The following is a 23624-nucleotide window of genomic DNA, read 5'->3' as shown; positions in this document are numbered from 1 at the left end:
CAAATTACAAAATTACATATTGGTTTTCTTACCCTGTACGTGGTCTATGGACTAGTGCTACTTTTGTCAACAAAAATAGTGACAAATTTTCATCAACCCTATTTTTCAGTTTCAAATGACGACTATTACTGACTAAATAGACCCAGAAAAAACTATAACTTAATGAATAAGATTTTTCATTTCAGTTGACTAAAACGAGACAAAATTCTCTGTAACTAAAATCGGACTACTAAGTGGACTGTTAATAATATGAATAATATTATTAATAAAATATAAAAATAATAATATGAATAACATTTATATTAGCAGCACAGATGCACAGCACAGTTCTGTTCGGTAGTGGGAACGACGCGCCACACCCGAGAAACACACACCCTACATCAGCTGGTGAGCTGCGGGGAGCAAGCGATGAGTGTGGGCAGACAGGCTCCGCTTCCGATTATACACATCGAGTAGGTGACTCGCTTGCTTCCCCATAGCTAACCAGTCACCTTCTAGTTAGCTACCCTGGTTAAGAAACACAAGCTACTTCATGAATGTAAAAACAATAGCCGTCTTGAGTTTAATAGGATTACAACAGTCTAGCCATGTTTTTCCCTCCCTCGCCCAACCTTCCCACGTTCCCTACTGCATTTCATAGCCAGGTTCTGTAGACAAAGTAGCCAAGTCTCCCTCTTTTTCTTAGTGAAAGGGGCTTGAGAGATTACAGTTCCAAAGATATGACACATAATACTGGTGCAAAGTTTTTTTTTTGTGCGTTGGTGTGCCACATTTTACATTCTTAAAACATATTGCAGGCCGGTCTAAAACTAGGCTACTTGCGGACCGGACTATTAACCATTTGTTAAGGATACACTTTGTTCAGTTTATTGACTAAATTCCTCTTGCCACTATCTCAGTGGGTAAATAACTTTATTTTGAGTTAATGTGGACTCAGACTTTAGCACTTGGACCAGGATTTGAGCCAAAATGAACACTGCTATGGACCAGGTATGACAGCACCCCCACTGTTTCAAAGGCTTTTTAGTATTTTTGTCACAAAGCCAATGCGAGTTGATTGTGACTATATTAGCATTTTTTTCACTTTATGTCTAAACCATCCTAAAGTATAAAAAATGGGTTGTGTAACTCAGTGATGTTACTTATATACTGAACAACAAGATAAACCCAACATGTAGTGTTGGTCCCATGTTTTATGAGCTGAAATAAAGATCCCTGAAATGTTCCATACGCACAAAATTACTTTACATCCCTGTTAGTGAGCATTTTCCTTTGCCAAGATAATCCATCCACCTGACAGGTGTGGCATATCAAGAAGCTGATTAAACAGCATGATCATTACACAGGAGCACCTTGTGCTGGGGATCAATAAAAGGCCACGCTAAAATGTGCAGTTTTGTCAAACAGCACAATGCCACAGATGTCTCAAGTTTTGAGGGAACATGCAATTGGCATGCTGACTACAGGAATGTCCAACAGAGCTGTTGCCAGATAATTAAATGTTAATTTATCTACCATAAGCCGCCTCAATGTCATTTTAGAGAATTTGGCAGTATGTCCAAATGGCCTCATAACCACAAACCATGTGTAACCACGCCAGCCCAGGACCTCCACATCCAGCTTCTTCACCTCGTCTGAGACCAGCCAGGATTGTCTGAGACCAGCCACTTGGACAGCTGATGAAACTGTAGGTTTGCACAACCAAAGAATTTCTGCACAAACTGTCAGAAACCATCTCAGGGAAGGTCATCTGCATGCTCGTTGTCCTCACCAGGGTCTTATGTTCCTCGGCGTACACATCACGGACAAACTGAATTGGTCCACCCACACAGACAGCGTTGTGAAGAAGGTGCTTTAGCGCCTATTCAACCTCAGGAGGCTGAAGAAATTCGGCTTGTCACCAAAAGCACTCACAAACTTCTACAGATGCACAATCAAGAGCATCCTGTCGGGCTGTATCACCGCCTGGTACGGCAACTGCTCCGCCCACAACCGTAAGGCTCTCCAGAGGGTAGTGAGGTTTGCACAACGTATCACCGGGGGAAAACTACCTGCCCTCCAGGACATCTACACCACCCGCTGTCACAGGAAGGTCATAAAGATCACCAAGGACAACAACCACCCGAGCCACTGCCTGTTCACCCCGCTATCATCCAGAAGGTGAGGTCAGTACAGGTGCAGGGACCGAAAGACTGAAAAACAGCTTCTATCTCAAGGCCATCAGACTGTTAAACAGCCACCACTAACATTGAGTGGCTGATGCCAACATACTGACTCAACTCCAGCCACTTTAATAATGGACATTGATGTAAAAAATGTCTCACTAGCCACTTTAAACAATGCCACTTAATATAATGTATACATACCCTACATTACTCATCTCATACGTATATACTGTACTCTATATCATCTACTGCATCTTTATGTAATACATGTACCACTAGCCACTTTAAACTATGCCACTTTTATGTTTACATACTATATATTTCTCATATGTATATACGGTACTCGATACCATCTACTGCATCTTGCCTATGCCGTTCTGTACCATCACTCATTCATATATCTTTATGTACATATTCTTTATCCCTTTACACTTGTGTGTATAAGGTAGTAGTTGTGGATTTGTTAGGTTAGAGTACTCGTTGGTTATTACTGCATTGTCGGAACTAGAAGCACAAGCATTTCGCTACACTCACATTAACATCTGCTAACCATGTGTATGTGACAAATAAAATTTGATTTGATTTCACCCGACTGCAGTTCGGCGTCATAACCGACTTCAGTGGGCAAATGCTCCACCTTCGATCGCCACTGGAATTCTGGAGAAGTGTGCTCTCCACAGATTAATCCTGGTTTCAACTGTACTGGGCAGATGGGCCAGATGGCATGGATAGCGTTGTTTTCGGAGAGTGGTTTGCCGATGTCAACGTTGTGAACAAAGTGCCCCATGGTGGGGTTATGGTATGGGCGGGCATAAGTTGCGAACAACGAACACAATTGCATTTTATCGATGGAACTTAGAATGCACATGATACCGTGATGAGATCCTGAGGCCCATTGTCATGCCATTCATCCACCTCCATCACCTCAATGTTTCAGCATGATAATTCACAGCCCCATGTTACAAGGATCTGTACACAATTCCTGTCCCAGCTCTTCCATGGTCTGCATACTCATCAGACATGTCACCCATTGAGCATGTTTAGGATGCTCTGGTTCAACATGAATGACAGCTTGTTCCAGTTCCTGCCAATATCCAGCAACTTCGCACAGCCATTGAAGAGGTAGTGGGACAACATTCCACAGGCCACAATCACCAGCCTGATCAAGAAGAAGATGCATGAGGCAAATGGTGGTAACACTAGATACTGACTGGTTTTCTGATCCACGCCCCTACTTAAAGATAAAATATCTGTGACCAACAGATGCATATCTGCATTCATTAGATAAATATTTCAGCAAAATAATTTTTCTGTAACACTTATTTGTTTCTAACTACATCAACTATTTCAGAACAATCTGAGATGGTGGCTTGGCTTGCTGAAACGACCCCTGTCTCTGTGCTATGATGCTTGTTGACTGGAGAGTCTGGAGGTTTCTCTCACCCTCCTCTCATTCTCTCCCATACTGTCAACATATATACCTACTGTCTATGCTCTCTCTGTCTCTCTGTCTCTCTCTTTCTCTCACTCACTCACTCACTCACTCACTCACTCACTCACTCACTCACTCACTCACTCACTCACTCACTCACTCACTCACTCACTCACTCACTCACTCATAGTTTCCTCTTATGGTTAATGAAATTAAAGGCATGTTCTCCACGAATGTACCTGAATGAGTAAGGAGAGAACACAATCTGGAGGAAGAGGGAAGGTGAATTATATAAACGCATCCATTATGTTGTTCATTGGAAGTTTTTAAGCATGTTACTCTCTGCTGGAGACACACACTTCGTCACCACCAGTGAGTTAGGTTATTTGTTGTAAAACTGTGACTATGCAGGCTCTTTGACTCGTTAGTTGTGTTAATGTCTGTGTCTGTGCTGCTGTGGGCCTAAAGGGACTTGGTGTCATGATACACACTGATCACACACATTTACACACCCGGCTTGGCTGCATAAGTCCCCATTACCCTCACACACACTCACGTGAGAGTTGTCATACACCTTTCCGTATCGGCTCAATGTGACTTAAACCGCACACACGCTGAGAAAGACGTGCATTAACGCACACACAGTCAGGTGTCACACACATTGCTGTGTTGGCTCAGTGTGACTTAAACCACACACACACACATTAACACACACACACTGTCTTCTCCTTGCGGCCCTAACCAGCCGTATCTGACAGGGATTTTAACGGTAACCGCGGAGACGGTCATATCGTAGCGACACTGTCACAAGGGATTAGCCTGACGACGCTCCACTCCACCCAACTGACTTCTGGATCCTGCGCTCTTCTCTTCCTCTCCTCTTCCTCTCCTGTTTTTCTCTCCCGTTTCCACAGACCCCCATGTACCTTGTCCTCCTTTCTAAACCCTGTTACTCTGTTCCTCTCCTCCTTTACTTCCTTGCATTCTTTCTTTAACTCATTTTCTTTTTCCTCTTCCTCAATTTCCTCTCCTTTTCATTCTGACCCTCATCTCCTCTCTTCTCATCTTCCTCAATTTCCTCTCCTTTTCATTCTGACCCTCCTCTCTTCTCCTCTTCCTCAATTTCCTCTCCTTTTCATTCTGACCCTCATCTCCTCTCATCTCCTCTTCCTCAATTTCCTCTGCTTTTCATTCTGACCCTCATCTCCTCTCTTCTCCTCTTCCTCAATTTCCTCTCCTTTTCATTCTGACTCTCATCTCCTCTCTTCTCCTCTTCCCTAGTTCCTTATTTTTTAAAATTATTTTCCTCTCCTCCTCCTCCCTACCTTCCCTCCTCTCCACCTCCTTTCCTTCTCTCGTCTCCTCCAGTGTCAATGTTGTCATGGTCGACAGGGCAGGAAATCTGAGTTTCATTTCTGCTTTAATTCATTCTGATCAAACATGTCGCTCCCAATCACCCAGATTTGATTAGCCGATGCCCGTATCTGAGGCCACTAGCCATGTAATGGTTGACACATTCATATTCCTGTATTATTGGTGTGTGTACGTGTTCATGGTTGTGTGTGTGCGAGCTGTGTATGCGTTGTGACACATTATCCCCCATAGTTTCTCACGGCAGACAGAGGCAGGGTTTAATACTATAATGCAACACCTGTGACGGGTTTATATTTAGAAACAAGTTTATCTTTATGCTAATTATTTTTCTCTTCCCTCTCTCACCCCATCTCTCTCTCCATCTCTCTCCGTTCGCTCTCTCTCCCGCTCTTTCTCTCCATCTCATTCTCTTCATCTCTCTTTCTTACCTGGCTTTATCTCCTCCTTTCAATCAAACTCCTCTCTCTCTCCCACTCTCTTTCTCTCCATCTCGCTCTCTTCACCTCTCTCTTTCTTACCTGGCTTTCTCTCTTCCTTTCAATCTAGCTCCTCTCCATCTCTCCATCCTCTCTTTCTCCCTGCAGAGGGATGGGCTGCAGGCTTCCTAAGCTGCGGAGGACTGGGGAGGAGAAGAGTCCCGGGAAGATCTACTCAACCCTCCGACGACCGCAGGTGGAGACCAAGGTGGGCGTGGCCTACACCTACCACTTTCTGGATTTCCTGCTGGGGAAGGAAGGTAGGGAATACTGACAGGCACACACACACACACACACACACACACACACACACACACACACACACACACACACACACACACACACACACACACACACACACACACACACACACACACACACACACACACACACACACACACACACACACACACACACACACACACACACACACACACACACACACACACCTAGCTCCAGTAGTGAATTCCAATTCAACCCCTAGTCATCATAAAGGATTAGACAGGAATCCATTTGATTTATCCAGATCTATATGTCACCTGACCAAAGCACTGGTATATTCCAATCCATGTGCCAATGAGATTTATCAAACTCCAACCGTTTACATTTTGTTGAATGACATGAAAACAGAGCTCTTTGGCGACGCGACCAGTGGTCGGTTTGGCATCGAAATGAGAATGCATGAGCAGAAAAGAACCTCATACCTCCTGTAAAATATGGTGGTGGATCTTTGATGTTATGGGGCTATTTTGATTCCACTGGTCTTGGGGCCCTTGTTAAGGTCAACGGCGTCATTAACTTTACCCAGTACCTGGATATTTTAGCCAACAACCTGGTTGCCTTTGCCAGGAGGCTGAAACTTGGCCACAAGTGGGTCTTCCTGCAAGACAATAACCCCAAGCACACCTACAAATCCACAAATAAATTGTTAATTGGTCAAAAAATCAACATTTTACAATGGCCGTCTGTCTCCGGAATGGAACCCCATTGAAAACCTGTGGTTTGAATTGAAGAGGGCCGTCCATAAGAGCAGACTAAGGATATCAAGGATCTGGAAAGATTCTGTATGGAGGAATGGTCTAAGATCCCTCCCAATGTGTTCTCCAATCTCATAAAACAGGAAAAACATCTGTGTCTTTATCCTCATGTGGTGAGGTAATTAAAGGTATTAAAAATCATTTTGACTCCTACCTTTTCAGGAGAAAAATGTAGTACTTGTTCAAATATATTTTTTTACCTTAATTTCAACCTTATTTATACAGAACAAATTCTTATTTAGAATGATGACCCGTCTTTCTCTGAGGAAATGTACTAGTATAAAATAATATAATATCCCATTTTTTTTAGCATACAATATAGCTCGGTATTTGAATTATTTTATACTGTCATTTTTGCTCATCTTTATCAAGGGCGTCAATAATTTCAGACCCCACTGTATATGAAGTGGCTAGAAGTCTAATTTGAAATTCTGTAGCTCTTCAAGACCAAGGTTTGTAACCAGGGTGTATATTTCAAGATAATCTCTGTGTGAGTAGGCATCCCACAGTACCAAAGATTCAGCTGTACAGTTCAGACTAATCCACGCCCCCTTCCTACCTCTGAAAATGAGAGGAAGATGAGAGAGTACTGTAGTTGATGTTTTGCACAGTGTTTAGGGAATGAAGTGTGTGTGTCTTTGTGTGTGTGTGTTTTGCGCAGCAGTGTTTTGGGAGTGTTTGATGAGAAGTCCCATGAGCTGCTGGGTTCTAAATATACTAATTCTGCTATTGTGACAGAACAGAAGAGATTGTGCAGAGAGAGTGAAAAGAGAGAGTTGGGGAGAGAGGGAGGGTGTGATAAAGGGAGATGTTTCTGGATTTTTAAACCTCACTTTGTCCATGTTAAAATGAACTTTCCCTCACACTCTATTTAGGAGTGGATGCAGGAAGTTGAGTCAGTCAGTTGTTGAATTTGCTACATACGCAGAACATTCAGCAGCCAGCCCAATACAGACAGTGGTTGCACCCCAAATGACACCCTATTCCATATACAACAGGAACTAGGTTGCTTTTTATAGTGCACTATAAAAGGACTAGGGCACCATTTGGAACTCTAGCAGAGGAAGTCATGACCATCCAGACAACAGCTCTGAATTCAGCCTCCTCCATTTCTGTTAAGCTTATCATGAGATGGATGGGCGCCAGCTCAGAGCAGCACACATGCCCATGCTGTACTGTAGATGCAAATGCGTGCACACACATAAAAAATAACTCAACTCATCAAATCAAATGTATTGGTCACATACACGTGTTTAGCAGATGCTATTGCGGGTGTAGTGAAATGCTTGTGGTGTAGCGAAATGCATACACTCAACCTCACTTTAGTGCGCACACACACACACACACAATAGATTGCAGGCTAGGGAGTATTGTCATCTTGTCTCTAGACAGACAGGCAGGTCATTTATATGGTAAATTCCTTGATGCCACATGAGCTCCTTATGTCTGCATAGCAGTGCTCTGCTGAGGGGATAAAGGAAGATACTCAGTATTGTTTTTGTGTGTGTGTACATATTTTTGTGTGTGTCATGGAGAGAGACCAAGAGAGCGAGTGAAGGATTATCTGATTGTTTGTGAAGATTGAGACTTCATTCCCAGCAATGGGATTTGTGTGTGTAGACGCATGTGTGTATGAGACAAAGATGTGGTGTGTGTGTGAGAGAAACAGTGTTTGTGTGTGCATGTGTCCAGTGAGGAATCGGTCTGTCTCGCAGGCTGACATTGAAGAGAACCCACGGTCAAATGTACGCTTTAATTCAATTTAGTTTCCATTAATAATATTATTTCTCCCTCTGTGACTTCATGACTCCCACACAGTAATGACAAATAAATAAGCATGTCTGTCTACTCATTTCCATTCAGAGACTATATCTAGTCAGTTGATAATTCACTCAGATACATGGGCTTGGCTTTGGATTCAACATTTTCTCCTTCAAGGCATAGAGCAGGGATGGACAACTGGCGGCTCCCCTTTTTCAAAGCCTTCTGATCAATAACATGTGTCAACTGGAAGGTAATAAGAGTGTACCAAAGCTGTCATTAAGGCAAAGGGTGGCTACTTTGAAGAATCTCAAATATAAAATATATTTTGATTTGTCTAACAATTTTTATGGTTACTACATTTCATAGTTTTGATGTCTTCACTATTATTCTACAATGTAGAAAATAGTCAAAACTAAAGAAAAATCTATGAATGAGTAGGTGTTCCCAAACTTTGACTGGTACTGTATATATATTTATATTGCCTTCAGAAAGTATTCACACCCCTTGTCTTTTTCCACATTTTGTTGTGTTACAGTCTGAATTTAAAAGTGATTCAATTGTGATTATTTTTTATCTTTGCCCTACGCACAATACCCTTATAAATTCAAAGTGGAATTATGTTTTTAGAAATGTTCACAAATTAATTTTAAAAATCCAAGCTCAAATGTCTGTAGTCAATAAGTATTTAATCCCTTTGTTATGGCAAGCCTAAATACAGTTGAAGTCGGAAGTTTACATACACTTAGGTTGGAGTCATTAAAACTCGTTTTTCAACCACTCCACACATTTCTTGTTAACAAACTATAGTTTTGGCAAGTTGGTTAGGACATCTACTTTGTGCATGACACAAGTAATTTTTCGAACAATTGTTTACAGACAGATTATTTCACTTATAATTCACTGTATCATAATTCCAGTGGGTCTGTGCCTTTTAAACAGCTTGGAAAATTCCAGAAAATTACGTCATGCTTTAGAAGCTTCTGATAGGCTAATTGACATCATTTGAGTCAATTGGAGGTGTACTCGTGGATATATTTCAAGGTCTACCTTCAAACTCAGTGCCTCTTTGCTTGACATCATAGGAAAATCAAAAGAAATCAGCCAAGACCTCAGAAAAAAAATGTAGACCTCCACAAGTCTGGTTCATCCTTGGGAGCAATTTCCAAACGGCTGAAGGTACCATGTTCATCTGTACAAACAATAGTACGCAAGTATAAACACCATGGGACCAAGCAGCCGTCATACTGCTCAGGAAGGAGACACGTTCTGTCTCCTAGAGATGAACGTACTTTGGTGCAAAAAGTGCAAATCAATCCCAGATTAACAGCAAAGGACCTTGTGAAGATGCTGGAGGAAACAGGTACAAAAGTATCTATATCCACAGTAAAAATGAGTCCTATATCGACAACCTGAAAGGCCGCTCAGCAAGGAAGAAGGCACTGCTCCAAAACCGCCATTAAAAAAAGCCAGACTACGGTTTGCAACTGCACCTTTGGGGACAAAGATTGTACCTTTTGGACAAATGTCCTCTGGTCTGATGAAACAAAAATACAACTGTTTGGCCATAATGACCATCGTTATGTTTGGAGGAAAAAGGGGAATGCTTGCAAGCCGAAGAACACCATCCCAACCATGAAGCATGAGGGTGGCAGCATCATCTTGTGGGGATGCTTTGCTGCAGGAGGGACTGGTGCACTTCAGACAATAGATGGCATGACGAAAGGAAAATGATGTGTATATATTGAAGCAACCTCTCAAGACATCAGTCAGGAAGTTAAAGCTTGGTCGCAAATGGGTCTTCCAAATGGACAATGACCTCAAGCATACTTCCAAAGTTGTGGCAAAATGGCTAAGGACAACAAAGTCAAGGTTTTGGAGTGGCCATCACAAAGCCCTGATCTCAATCCTATAGATAATTTGTGGGCAGAACTTAAAAAGCGTGTGTGAACAAGGAGCCTTACAAACCTGACTTAGTTACACCAGCTCTGTCATGAGGAATGGGCCAAAATTCACCCAACTTATTGTGGGAAGCTTATGGAAGGCTACCCGACGCGTTTGACCCAAGTTAAACAATTTAAAGGCAATGCTACCAAATACTAATTGAGTGTATGTAAACCTCTGACCCACTGGGAATGTGATGAAAGAAATAAAAGCTGAAATAAATGATTCTCTCTACTATTATTCTGACATTTCACATTCTTAAAATAAAGTGGTGATCCTAACTGACCTAAGACTGGGAATTTTTACTAGGATTAAATGTCAGGAATTGTGAAAAACTAAGTTGTAATGTATTTGGCTAAGGTGTATGTAAACCTACAACTTCAACTGTAAGTTCAGGAGTAAAATATGCAAGTCCCATAATAATAAGTCACTACAGACCCTGGTTCCAAACTGTATCACAACCGGCCGTGATTGGGATTCCCATAGGACGGCATATAATTGTCCCTGCGTCGTCCGGGTTTGGCCGGGGTAGGCCGTCATTGTAAATAAGAATTTGTTCTTAACTGACTTGCCTAGTTAAATAAAGGTTAAATAAAAATAAGTTTCCTTGACTCACTCTGTGTGCAATAATAGTGTTTAACATGATTTTTAAATGACTACCTCATCTCTGTACCCCACATACACAATTATCTGTAAGGTCCCTCAGTCGAGCATTGAATTTCAAACACAGAAAGACCAGGGAGGTTTTCCAATGCCTCGCAAAGAAGGAAATACACTTTGGATGGTGTATCAATACACCCAATCTCTGCAACCTGATTTCAGAGCATTTCGTAATATTCTGTACGTAAATCCGAGACTCTCCGTTTAGTATGATATGTTACTAATTACAATTCGTATTATGTTTGAATATTCAAAACGGACAATATTTTATGAATTTGCAAAACGTATATGTTACATGTGCTAAACAGAGTGAGTGAGATAGTGTAGTAAACAACCAAAGAATTCTAGACTAAAAGTGGTAAAAGTAGTAGCCTACAATAAGGAAAAACAGGTAAAAATACACTTTATCTCGTCCTTGGCCCATATCCTAATCTGACTTTGGTGCAGGTCATGTTGTTCTTCACATCGCCGTGTCTGGTCGCGTCTCCGTGTCTGGTCGTGTCTCCGTGTCTGGTCGTGTCTCCGTGTCTGGTCGCATCGCCGTGTCTGGTCAAATCAAATCAAATTTTATTTGTCACATACACATGGTTAGCAGATGTTAATGCGAGTGTAGCGAAATGCTTGTGCTTCTAGTTCCGACAATGCAGTGATAACCAACAAGTAATCTAACTAACAATTCCAAAACTACTGTCTTATACACAGTGTAAGGGGATAAGGAACATGTACATAAGGATATATGAATGAGTGATGGTACAGAGCAGCATACAGTAGATGGTATCGAGTACAGTATATACATATGAGATGAGTGTGTAGACAAAGTAAACAAAGTGGCATAGTAAAGTGGCTAGTGATACATGTGTTACATAAGGATGCAGTCGATGATGTAGAGTACAGTATATACATATGCATATGAGATGAATAATGTAGGGTAAGTAACATTATATAAGGTAGCATAGTTTAAAGTGGCTAGTGATATATTTACATCATTTCCCATCAATTCCCATTATTAAAATGGCTGGAGTTGGGTCAGTGTCAATGACAGTGTGTTGGCAGCAGCCACTCAGTGTTAGTGGTGGCTGTTTAACAGTCTGATGGCCTTGAGATAGAAGCTGTTTTTCAGTCTCTCGGTCCCAGCTTTGATGCACCTGTACTGACCTCGCCTTCTGGATGATAGCGGGGTGAACAGGCAGTGGTTCGGGTGGTTGATGTCCTTGATGATCTTTATGGCCTTCCTGTAACAACGGGTGGTGTAGGTGTCCTGGAGGGCAGGTAGTTTGCCCCCGGTGATGCGTTGTGCAGTCCTCACTACCCTCTGGAGAGCCTTACGGTTGAGGGCGGAGCAGTTGCCGTACCAGGCGGTGATACAGCCCGCCAGGATGCTCTCGATTGTGCATCTGTAGAAGTTTGTGAGTGCTTTTGGTGACAAGCCGAATTTCTTCAGCCTCCTGAGGTTGAATAGGCGCTGCTGCGCCTTCTTCACGACGCTGTCAATGTGAGTGGACCAATTCAGTTTGTCTGTGATGTGTATGCCGAGGAACTTAAAACTAGCTACCCTCTCCACTACTGTTCCATCGATGTGGATAGGGGGGTGTTCCCTCTGCTGTTTCCTGAAGTCCACAATCATCTCCTTAGTTTTGTTGACGTTGAGTGTGAGGTTATTTTCCTGACACCACACTCCGAGGGCCCTCACCTCCTCCCTGTAGGCTGTCTCGTCGTTGTTGGTAATCAAGCCTACCACTGTTGTGTCGTCCGCAAACTTGATGATTGAGTTGGAGGCGTGCGTGGCCACGCAGTCGTGGGTGAACAGGGAGTACAGGAGAGGGCTCAGAACGCACCCTTGTGGGGCCCCGTGTTGAGGATCAGCGGGGAGGAGATGTTGTTGCCTACCCTCACCACCTGGGGGCGGCCCGTCAGGAAGTCCAGTACCCAGTTGCACAGGGCGGGGTCGAGACCCAGGGTCTCGAGCTTGATGACGAGCTTGGAGGGTACTATGGTGTTGAATGCCGAGCTGTAGTCGATGAACAGCATTCTCACATAGGTATTCCTCTTGTCCAGGTGGGTTAGGGCAGTGTGCAGTGTGGTTGAGATTGCATCGTCTGTGGACCTATTTGGGCGGTAAGCAAATTGGAGTGGGTCTAGGGTGTCAGGTAGGGTGGAGGTGATATGGTCCTTGACTAGTCTCTCAAAGCACTTCATGATGACGGAAGTGAGTGCTACGGGGCGGTAGTCGTTTAGCTCAGTTACCTTAGCTTTCTTGGGAACAGGAACAATGGTGGCCCTCTTGAAGCATGTGGGAACAGCAGACTGGTATAGGGATTGATTGAATATGTCCGTAAACACACCGGCCAGCTGGTCTGCGCATGCTCTGAGGGCGCGGCTGGGGATGCCGTCTGGGCCTGCAGCCTTGCGAGGGTTAACACGTTTAAATGTCTTACTCACCTCGGCTGCAGTGAAGGAGAGACCGCATGTTTCCGTTGCAGGCCGTGTCAGTGGCACTGTATTGTCCTCAAAGCGGGCAAAAAAGTTATTTAGTCTGCCTGGGAGCAAGACATCCTGGTCCGTGACTAGGCTGGATTTCATCTTGTAGTCCGTGATTGACTGTAGACCCTGCCACATGCCTCTTGTGTCTGAGCCATTGAATTGAGATTCCACTTTGTCTCTGTACTGACGCTTAGCTTGTTTAATAGCCTTACGGAGGGAATAGCTGCACTGTTTGTATTCAGTCATGTTGCCAGACACCTTGCCCTGATTAAAAGCAGTGGTTCGCGCTTTCAGTTTCACGCGAATGCTGCCATCAATCCACGGTTTCTGGTTAGGGAATGTTTTTATCGTTGCTATGGGAACGACATCTTCGACGCACGTTCTAATGAACTCGCACACCGAATCAGCGTATTCGTCAATATTCCCATCTGACGCAATACGAAACATGTCCCAGTCCACGTGATGGAAGCAGTCTTGGAGTGTAGAGTCAGCTTGGTCTGACCAGCGTTGGACAGACCTCAGCGTGGGAGCCTCTTGTTTTAATTTCTGCCTGTAGGCAGGGATCAGCAAAATGGAGTCGTGGTCAGCTTTTCCGAAAGGGGGCGGGGCAGGGCCTTATATGCGTCGCGGAAGTTAGAGTAACAATGATCCAAGGTTTTACCACCCCTGGTTGCGCAATCGATATGCTGATAAAATTTAGGGAGTCTTGTTTTCAGATTGGCTTTGTTAAAATCCCCAGCTACAATGAATGCAGCCTCCGGATAAATGTTTTCCAGTTTGCAAAGAGTTAAATAAAGTTCGTTCAGAGCCATCGATGTGTCTGCTTGGGGGGGATATATACGGCTGTGATTATAATCGAAGAGAATTCTCTTGGAAGATAATGCGGTCTACATTTGATTGTGAGGAATTCTAAATCAGGTGAACAGAAGGATTTGAGTTCCTGTATGTTTCCTTCATCACACCATGTCCCGTTAGTCATGAGGCATACGCCCCCGCCACTCTTCTTACCAGAGAGATGTTTGTTTCTGTCGGCGCGATGCGTGGAGAAACCCGTTGGCTGCACCGCCCTGGATAGCGTTTTCCCAGTAAGCCATGTCTCCGTAAAGCAAAGAACGTTGCAGTCTCTGATGTCCCTCTGGAATGCCACCCTTGCTCGGATTTCATCAACCTTGTTGTCGAGAGACTGGACATTGGCAAGAAGAATACTGGGAAGTGGTGCGCGATGTGCCCTTTTTCGGAGTCTGACCAGAACACCGCCGCGTTTCCCTCTTTTTCGGAGTCGTTTCCTTGGGTCGCTGCATGCGATCCATTCCGTTGTCCTGTTTGTAAGGCAGAACACAGGATCCGCGTCGCGGAAAACATATTCTTGGTCGTACTGATGGTGAGTTGACGCTGATCTTATATTCAGTAGTTCTTCTCGACTGTATGTAATGAAACCTAAGATGTAATGAAACCTAAGATGACCTGGGGTACTAATGTGTCTGGTCGGGTCTCCGTGTCTGGTCGTGTCTCCGTGTCTGGTCGCGTCGCCGTGTCTGGTCGTGTCTCCGTGTCTGGTCGCGTCGCCGTGTCTGGTCGTGTCGCCGTGTCTGGTCGTGTCGCCGTGTCTGGTCGTGTCGCCGTGTCTGGTCGTGTCTGGTCGTGTCTGGTCGTGTCGCCGTGTCTGGTCGTGTCGCCGTGTCTGGTCGTGTCGCCGTGTCTGGTCGTGTCTGGTCGTGTCGCCGTGTCTGGTCGTGTCTGGTCGTGTCTGGTCGTGTCTCCGTGTCTGGTCGTGTCGCCGTGTCTGGTCGTGTCTCCGTGTCTGGTCGTGTCTCCGTGTCTGGTCGTGTCTCCGTGTCTGGTCGTGTCTCCGTGTCTGGTCGTGTCTCCGTGTCTGGTCGTGTCGCCGTGTCTGGTCGTGTCGCCGTGTCTGGTCGCGTCGCCGTGTCTGGTCGCGTCGCCGTGTCTGGTCGTGTCGCCGTGTCTGGTCGCGTCGCCGTGTCTGGTCGTGTCGCCGTGTCTGGTCGTGTCTGGTCGTGTCTCCGTGTCTGGTCGTGTCGCCGTGTCTGGTCGCGTCGCCGTGTCTGGTCGCGTCGCCGTGTCTGGTCGCGTCGCCGTGTCTGGTCTTGTCGCCGTGTCTGGTCGTGTCGCCGTGTCTGGTCGTGTCGCCGTGTCTGGTCGTGTCTCCGTGTCTGGTCGTGTCTCCGTGTCTGGTAAACACACACTATGCGAAATAGAATCAAAGCTGATATGTTGATATGCACAGGATACAAAAGGTTTAAATGCTACAGTGAAATGGTTACTTCATATTTGTATTACAGCAATATCAAAACTAGGATGTGTCCAGATAAAACATATTTTAGAATGATTAGATTACCCAGATACACTTGTCTAAATGGATGGGTCATGTGAAAGAAATGTTTTAACTACCCCCTAGCCACATCTAACTAAATGGATGGGTCATGTGAAAGAAATGTTTTAACTACCCCCTAGCCACATCTAACTAAATGGATGGGTCATGTGAAAGAAATGTTTTAACTACCCCCTAGCCACATCTAACTAAATGGATGGGTCATGTGAAAGAAATGTTTTAACTACCCCCTAGCCACATCTAACTAAATGGATGGGTCATGTGAAAGAAATGTTTTAACTACCCCCTAGCCACATCTAACTAAATGGATGGGTCACTATTTTGTAGACATGAAATACAATAGATGGTTGTCATCAGCCCCAGACAAACCTGGCTAACTTGATCGGTCATGTAATCTGGTAAAGTGGAGTCTTGTTTAGACATGTAGCTAGCTAGTTAAAAAATGAACCATAATCCCAACCGATAGCTATGGTACAAATGGATTGTCATAGCTAGCCACCATGCATGAAATGCTGTAGTAGAAATCTGCAGATAGCTAAAGCTAACTAAATCAGTTCAATGTTAACTAGCTAGCTGACATTAGGCTATAACTAGCAATGCAAATGTCTTTCTGAGATACTAATAATATTACTACACAGATCATTAATGCATACATAACGTTAGCTAGTGAGCCAGCAAGCTAACGTTTGCGACCTAGCTAACAGTACACTTTAACTTGCAATGAAAACAACTTTCTGACAAGTTTAGAAACGTATAATATCTTAAAATGTAACTTGACTCTTACCCGTATAAATGAATGAACGCTTCACAGCAGCGTGTCTTTTCCGTTTTGGTTTGTAGCAAATCCAATACAACACATTACTGAGTACCACTTTCCATATGTTCAAGCGTAGTGGTGGCTGCATCATCTTATGGCAGAGGAGCCTCCACTGCCGGTATAACTGCTGGTATAACTGCTAAACTGCTTGCTGACTGTACACTGTACTGCATGATTGTAGCAGGTTTACTAGCTGGTTAATTCTAGTAACTATGTTGACAATGATGTAGGCTGTGTGTAGAGATTATGATATGACGGTTTGACTTGGAAAGTTTTTTTGCCTGGTCACAATTGTGTTGTGCACTGAAGTCCACAAGCGAAGGGAAAAGGTGAGAGAAGGAGAGCGCGTAGATGCTAGAAGGAATTGTTAAATTAACAAAGTTATCATGCTGTTTGTATGTGGCTGCAATGAAAGGGAACTGTGTTTGCGTGTGATCAGGGGGGTATTCATTCCACCAATTCCATTGGATTTTAAACAGAAGCAAACAGAACAGAATGGGTATAAACATACCTGAATTTGTCCAATAGAAACTATTGTTTGTAATTGTTGGACTAATGCAGGGTTTCCCAAACTCGGTCCCGGGGACCCCATGGGGTACATGTGTTTTTTTTCTTCTTCAAAGCACTACACAGCTGATTCAAATAGTCAACTAATCATGAAGCCTTGATTATTTGAATCAGCTGTGTAGTGCTATGGCAAAAACTAAGTGTGCACCCCTTGAGGTCCACAGGACAGAGTTTGGGAAACGCTGGACTATTGATTGCACCCTTGATCAGCTAGATGCAGGCAAAAGTGTGCAATGTAGTATTGAATGTGTCATTTTCTGTCACCTTGATTACTACAAATTTTCTCTCGACCTATGCACCTACGTTGTAAACTTTCATTCATAGGTTGTTGCAACCTCATGATGGGTATAGGAACAATTTGAGTATCATGTAGTAGCCTAAACCTGTCAATGTTACATTGAGCTGGGTGACTGGAATAGATATTTATTTTTTCATTTAACCTTTATTTAACTAGGCAAGTCAGTTAAGAACAAATTCTTATTTTAAATGATGGCATAGGAACAGTGGGTTAACTGCCTTGTTCAGGGGCAGAACAACAGATTCTTACCTTGTCAGCTCGGGGATTCAGTCTAGCAACCTTTCGGTTTCTGGCCCAACACTCTAGCCACTAGGCTACCTGCCGCCCCAATATGAATGACAGTCATCCAGAAATAAGGCCATGCTCATAAAAAAAATGATTGTCCTCCCTCATCTTTAACGGCAGCGACTGCCACTGTGTTATGGATTTGATTTTAATTTTAAGGACTGGGGAGTTTTTCAGGATAAAAAAGAAATGGAATGGAGCTAATCACAGGCAAAATCCTTGAGGAAAACCTTGTTCAGTCTGCTTTCCACCAGACACTGGGAAATGAATTCACCTTTCAGCGGGACAATAACCTAATACACAAGGCCAAATCTACACTGGACAGTGAATGTTCCTAAGTGGCAGAGGTATAGTTTGACTTAAATCTACTTGAAAATCTATGGCAAGACCTAAAAATGGTTGTCTAGCAATCATCAACAACCAATTTGACCAAGCTTGAAGAATTCTGAAAAGAATAATGGGCAAATGTTGCACAATCTATGTGTGGAACGTCTCACATCTGTAATCGCTGCCAAAGATGCTTCTACAAAGTATTGACTTAGGGGTCTGAATACCTATGTAAATGAGAATTATGTATTTAATTTTCAATAAATTTGCTAAGATTTCTAAAAACATGTTTTCCCTTTGTCGTTATGGTGTATTGTGTGTAGAGGGGTGAATGTTGAATTCAGGCTGTAACACAACTAAATGTACAATAAGTCAAAGGGTATGAATACTTTCTGTATGTATGTATGTATGTATGTATGTATGTATGTATGTATGTATGTATGTATGTATGTATGTATGTATGTATGTATGTATGTATGTATGTATGTATGTATGTATGTATGTATGTATGTATGTATGTATGTATGTATGTATGTATGTATGTATGTATGTATGTATTACATCAATGAACAAAAATGTGGAAGTACCTCCATGTATGTATGTATGTATGTATGTATGTATGTATGTATGTATGTATGTATGTATGTATGTATGTATGTATGTATGTATGTATGTATGTATGTATGTATGTATGTATGTATGTATGTATGTATGTATGTATGTATGTATGTATGTATGTATGTATGCACGTATGCACGTATGCACATATGCACGTATGCACGTATGCAGGTATGTATGTATACACTGAACAAAAATATAAATGAAACATGTAAAGTGCTGGTCCCATGTTTCATGAGCTGAAATAAAAGATCACAGAGATTTCCCATATGCACAAAAAGCTTATTTCTCTCAAATGTTGTGGACAAATTTGTTCACATCCCTGTTATTAAGCATTCCTCATTTGCCAAGATAATCCATCCACCAGACAGGTGTGGCATATCAAGAAGCTGATTAAACAGTATGATCATTACACAGGTGAACCTTGTGCCTGGGACATTAAAAGGCCACTCTAAAATGAACAGTTTTGTTACACAACACAGTGCCACAGATGTCTCAAGTTTTGAGGGAGTGTGCAATTTGCATGTTGACTGCAGGAAGTTCCAACAGACCTGTTGCCAGATAATTGAATGTTCATCTCTTTACCATAAGCCATCTCCAACATCAATGAACAAAAATGTGGAAGTACCTCCAACCGGCATCACAACCGCAGACCATGTGTATGGCATCGTGTGGGCGAGCAGTATGCTGATGTTCATATTGTGAACAGAGTGCCCCGTGGTTGTGGGGTTATGATATGGGCAGGCACAAGCTATGGACAATGAACGCAAGCCAAATTTTATCAATGGCAATTTGAATGCACATAGATACCATGACGAGAACCTGAGGCCCCATTGTCGTGCCATTCACCATCGCCATTACCTCATGTTTCAGCATGATAATACATGGCCCCATGTCAAAAGGATCTGTACATCATTTCTGGAGCCTGAAAATGTCCTAGTTCTTCCATGTCCAGCGTATTCACCTGACATGTCCCCCATTGAGCATGTTTGGGATGCTCTGGATTAACGTGTACGACAGTGTGTTCCAGGTCCTGCCAATATCCAGCAACTTTGGCACAGCCATTGAAGAGGAGTGGGTCAATATTCCACAGGCCACAATCAACAGCCTGATCAACTCTATGCGAAGGAGATGTGTCGCACTGTATGAGGCAAATGGTCACACCAGATACTGACTGCTTTTCTGATCCACTACTTTCTTTTTTTAAGGTATCTGTATTCCCAGTAATGTGAAAAGCATAGAAATTCATTTATTTAAATTGACTGATTTTTCTTTTATGAAATGTAGCTCAGTAAAATCTTTGAAGTTGTTGCATATTGCATTTATATGAGTGAGTAAATGGAGGGAGAGGCCATTAAAGAAGGAGAAAAAGAGTGGGCGCGAAAATGTGTTAGAAAAGGAGAGCGAGGAGGAGAGTGAGGGTGGGAAAATGAGTCAGGTGTGATCACACAGTGACTAAAGCTTCTCTCCTCAACTGACACATTGGGGCTCTGAAGTCAGCTGCTGAGTTTTAGAGACACTGTAGAGAAAGAAACACAAGTTCTTATTCTGACTGGTGACGACCATGAAGGCTATAAAGCAGGTCAGTCAGAATAGGAACTTCAGGCGGTGTGGATCTTTTGTGTGCGCCCATATGTGCCAGGGACCAAGATGCATATAGCTACCAAAGTTTGATGTATTCAGCTATTCAGATTGTTTGTTGAATGTAGCTTTCCAAACACATTATATACTGAGCTATCATAACAGATGATATATTGAGCGATCAAAACAGATGATATATTGAGCGATCAAAACAGATGATGTATTGAGCGATCAAAACAGATGATGTATTGAGCGATCAAAACACACATATTGAGCTATCAAAACAGATGATATATTGAGCTATCAAAACAGATGATGTATTGAGCTATCAAAACAGATGATATATTGAGCGATCAAAACAGATGATGTATTGAGCTATCAAAACACACATATTGAGCTATCAAAACAGATGATATATTGAGCTATCAAAACAGATGATGTATTGAGCTATCAAAACAGATGATATATTGAGCGATCAAAACAGATGATGTATTGAGCTATCAAAACAGATGATATATTGAGCGATCAAAACAGATGATGTATTGAGCGATCAAAACACACATATTGAGCTATCAAAACAGATGATATATTGAGCTATCAAAACAGATGATGTATTGAGCTATCAAAACAGATGATATATTGAGCTATCAAAACAGATGATGTATTGAGCTATCAAAACACACATATTGAGCTATCAAAACAGATGATATATTGAGCTATCAAAACAGATGATGTATTGAGCTATCAAAACAGATGATATATTGAGCTATCAAAACAGATGATGTATTGAGCTATCAAAACAGATGATATATTGAGCTATCAAAACACACATATTGAGCTATCAAAACGGATGATATATTGAGCTATCAAAACACACATATTGAGCTATCAAAACAGATGATGTATTGAGCTATCAAAACACACATATTGAGCTATCAAAACAGATGATATATTGAGGTATCAAAATGAGTGATTTAGGAGATTGCATGTGTTGTGTGAATCTATCAAAATGTGTGTAAGGTGTTAATATTAAGCTCTGTAGAAAACGCATGAAGAGGTTTACTGATAGAATTTGAAACGTGACTGGTGTAGTCAGTATTCAGACCGAGCAATATTCTCCTCTCTAGACTACAGAAATGTCTTGGTGTTTTCAGTCAGTTCATCCGAACTCGGTGCACTTAGTCAAGCATTTCCTGTACTACGAATGCTCCAAACTCCGACCCCCACAGATTGTCTGTCTCCCACATTGTACTATATTTCCAACATATGGCGGCAGGTAGCCTAGTGGTTAGAGCCTAGTGGTTAGAGCCTAGTGGTTAGAGCCTAGTGGTTAGAGCCTAGTGGTTAGAGCCTAGTGGTTAGAGCCTAGTGGTTAGAGCCTAGTGGTTAGAGCCTAGTGGTTAGAGCCTAGTGGTTAGAGCGTTGGACTAGTAACCGAAAGGTTGCAAGATCAAATCCCCAAGCTGACAAGGTACAAATCTGTCGTTCTGCCCCTGAACAAGGCAGTTTACCCACTGTTCCTAGGCCGTCATTGAAAATAAGAATTTGTTCTTAACTAACTTGCCTCGATAAATAAAGGTAAAATAAAAAATACAGGGAAATATGGGTACTGGTCAAAAGTAGTGCTGTATGTAGGGAATAGGGTGTAATTTGGGATGCGTCCTGTGTGTTACGACCTTGACCAACAGCAGTCTAACCCACAGGCTCTTTCCTCATACCTCAGCGTTGTGTGTGTCTGTGTGTCTCATACCTCAGTGGTGGGAAACTCTATGCTTTCAGTAGAGTATTATTTTATAGTCAGTGTTTGGCACGTATGTCTCTGCTCCACTCTGCTAGTCATTAAAAGATACTGGGGAAATGTCAAGGAGGTATAATATGTCCTGGGGAGGGAGTAATCATCCCCACCACCCACTTACTCTTGACACACACAGATCCTCACCAGTCAGGATTACAGGAGCGTTGGGAGCTCAAGGTTCTATTTGGAGAACCTTGATAGCTCATAATTCTGATTCCAGAATTCAATATTCCCATTCTGGAGTACAGCGGTTCTTAATGGTGAAGTGCTGATTAACACCTGGACCGTAAATTTCACCTTCCTCCGTCCCTCTGTCTGTCCCACCGGTCAAGACATACGGAGTCAAGAGGAGTGGGTATCCAAAATTCCCACTGGCAGAACCTGGCATTGTAAACTTCCAGAGAGTGTTCTCATGGCAGAGCAGAATGATAGCCCTCTTAAAGCCAATGTGGTAAACGTATAAATGAAATGACTCCTCCCTTCCCCTTCCCTATTTCACTGCAGGGGGGAATTACCCAAATATGTTGTGTATGTCTTGCTGGTTAGTGTAATAGGAGTGTTAAGATAATGATGCCTAAATGACTGTTTAGTGACACAATCATATTGTATCCATCTCCAGCTGTTATTATGACCAGAGGGAGAGAATGAAGAGAGGGGAGGTGGGATGAATCCCTATACATTCAGTGTTTTAGTATGAGATTTTAATGTTAGAAAAAACGCTTGTTTCCATGTGATGAGTATGTGTGGCAAAGTGTGTGTGTGTGTGTGTGTGTGTGTGTGTGTGTGTGTGTGTGTGTGTGTGTGTGTGTGTGTGTGTGTGTGTGTGTGTGTGTGTGTGTGTGTGTGTGTGTGTGTGTGTGTGTGTGTGTGTGTGTGTGTGTGTGTGTGTGTGTGTGTGTGTGAGAACAGGCCAGATGATGATCTGGGGAACAGATTGAGAATGAGATGGCTAACACATATTTGTGTAGCTCAGTTAATTTATTCAGCCTAGTGTCTCTCCAGGCCCATGCAAATGAGATGGAATGGGAGAGGATGACAAGCATACAGACAGGCTACACACACACACACCTCAATACACACACACACATACCTAATCACACACACACATCAATACACACACACACACCTCAATACGCACACACACACACCTCAAACATGCACGCGCACACCTAATTACACACACACATCAATACACACACACACATCAATACACACACACATCTCAATACGCACGCACGCACGCACGCACGCACGCACGCACGCACACACACACACACACACACACACACACACACACGCACAAATTCCATACACTCAGACATACTGTAGTCATATACTGAGACCAGCCACCCGGACAGCTGATTAAACGGAGGAGTATTTCTGTCTGTAATACAGTTCTTTTGTGGGGGAAAACAAATTGTGATTGTCTGGGCTTTGCTCCCAAGTGGCTGGGCTTCTGTGCACCCCTGACCATGTGAAATCCATAGATTAGAGCCTAATGAATTTATTTCAATTGAATGATTTCCTTAAATGAACCTTAACTCAGTAAAATCATAGAAATGTTGCGTTTATATATTTGTTCAGAATAAAATGCATCTCATGGTATATTTAAGCAATACGGCCTGAGGAGATGGTATATTGGTCATATACAGTATA

General features: G+C 42.8%; 1 protein-coding gene across 1 annotated transcript in view; it reads left to right on the top strand.

The window, feature by feature from the left end:
• Nucleotides 1–23624, top strand: part of LOC124012260 (raftlin-like) — a 56094-nt gene that overhangs the window by 7963 nt on the left and 24507 nt on the right. Inside the window, exon 2 of the mRNA XM_046325731.1 lies at nucleotides 5518–5707. Within this exon, the coding sequence (XP_046181687.1) occupies nucleotides 5560–5707 (148 nt within the window). The 5' untranslated portion in view covers nucleotides 5518–5559. The remainder of the gene's footprint in view (nucleotides 1–5517; nucleotides 5708–23624) is intronic.

The sequence above is a fragment of the Oncorhynchus gorbuscha genome, linkage group LG24, assembly GCF_021184085.1.
Source record: "Oncorhynchus gorbuscha isolate QuinsamMale2020 ecotype Even-year linkage group LG24, OgorEven_v1.0, whole genome shotgun sequence".
NCBI classification, from domain to species: Eukaryota; Metazoa; Chordata; class Actinopteri; order Salmoniformes; family Salmonidae; genus Oncorhynchus; species Oncorhynchus gorbuscha.
Note: the sequence above shows the minus strand (reverse complement) of the source record. Positions and strands in the feature narration are given on the sequence as shown.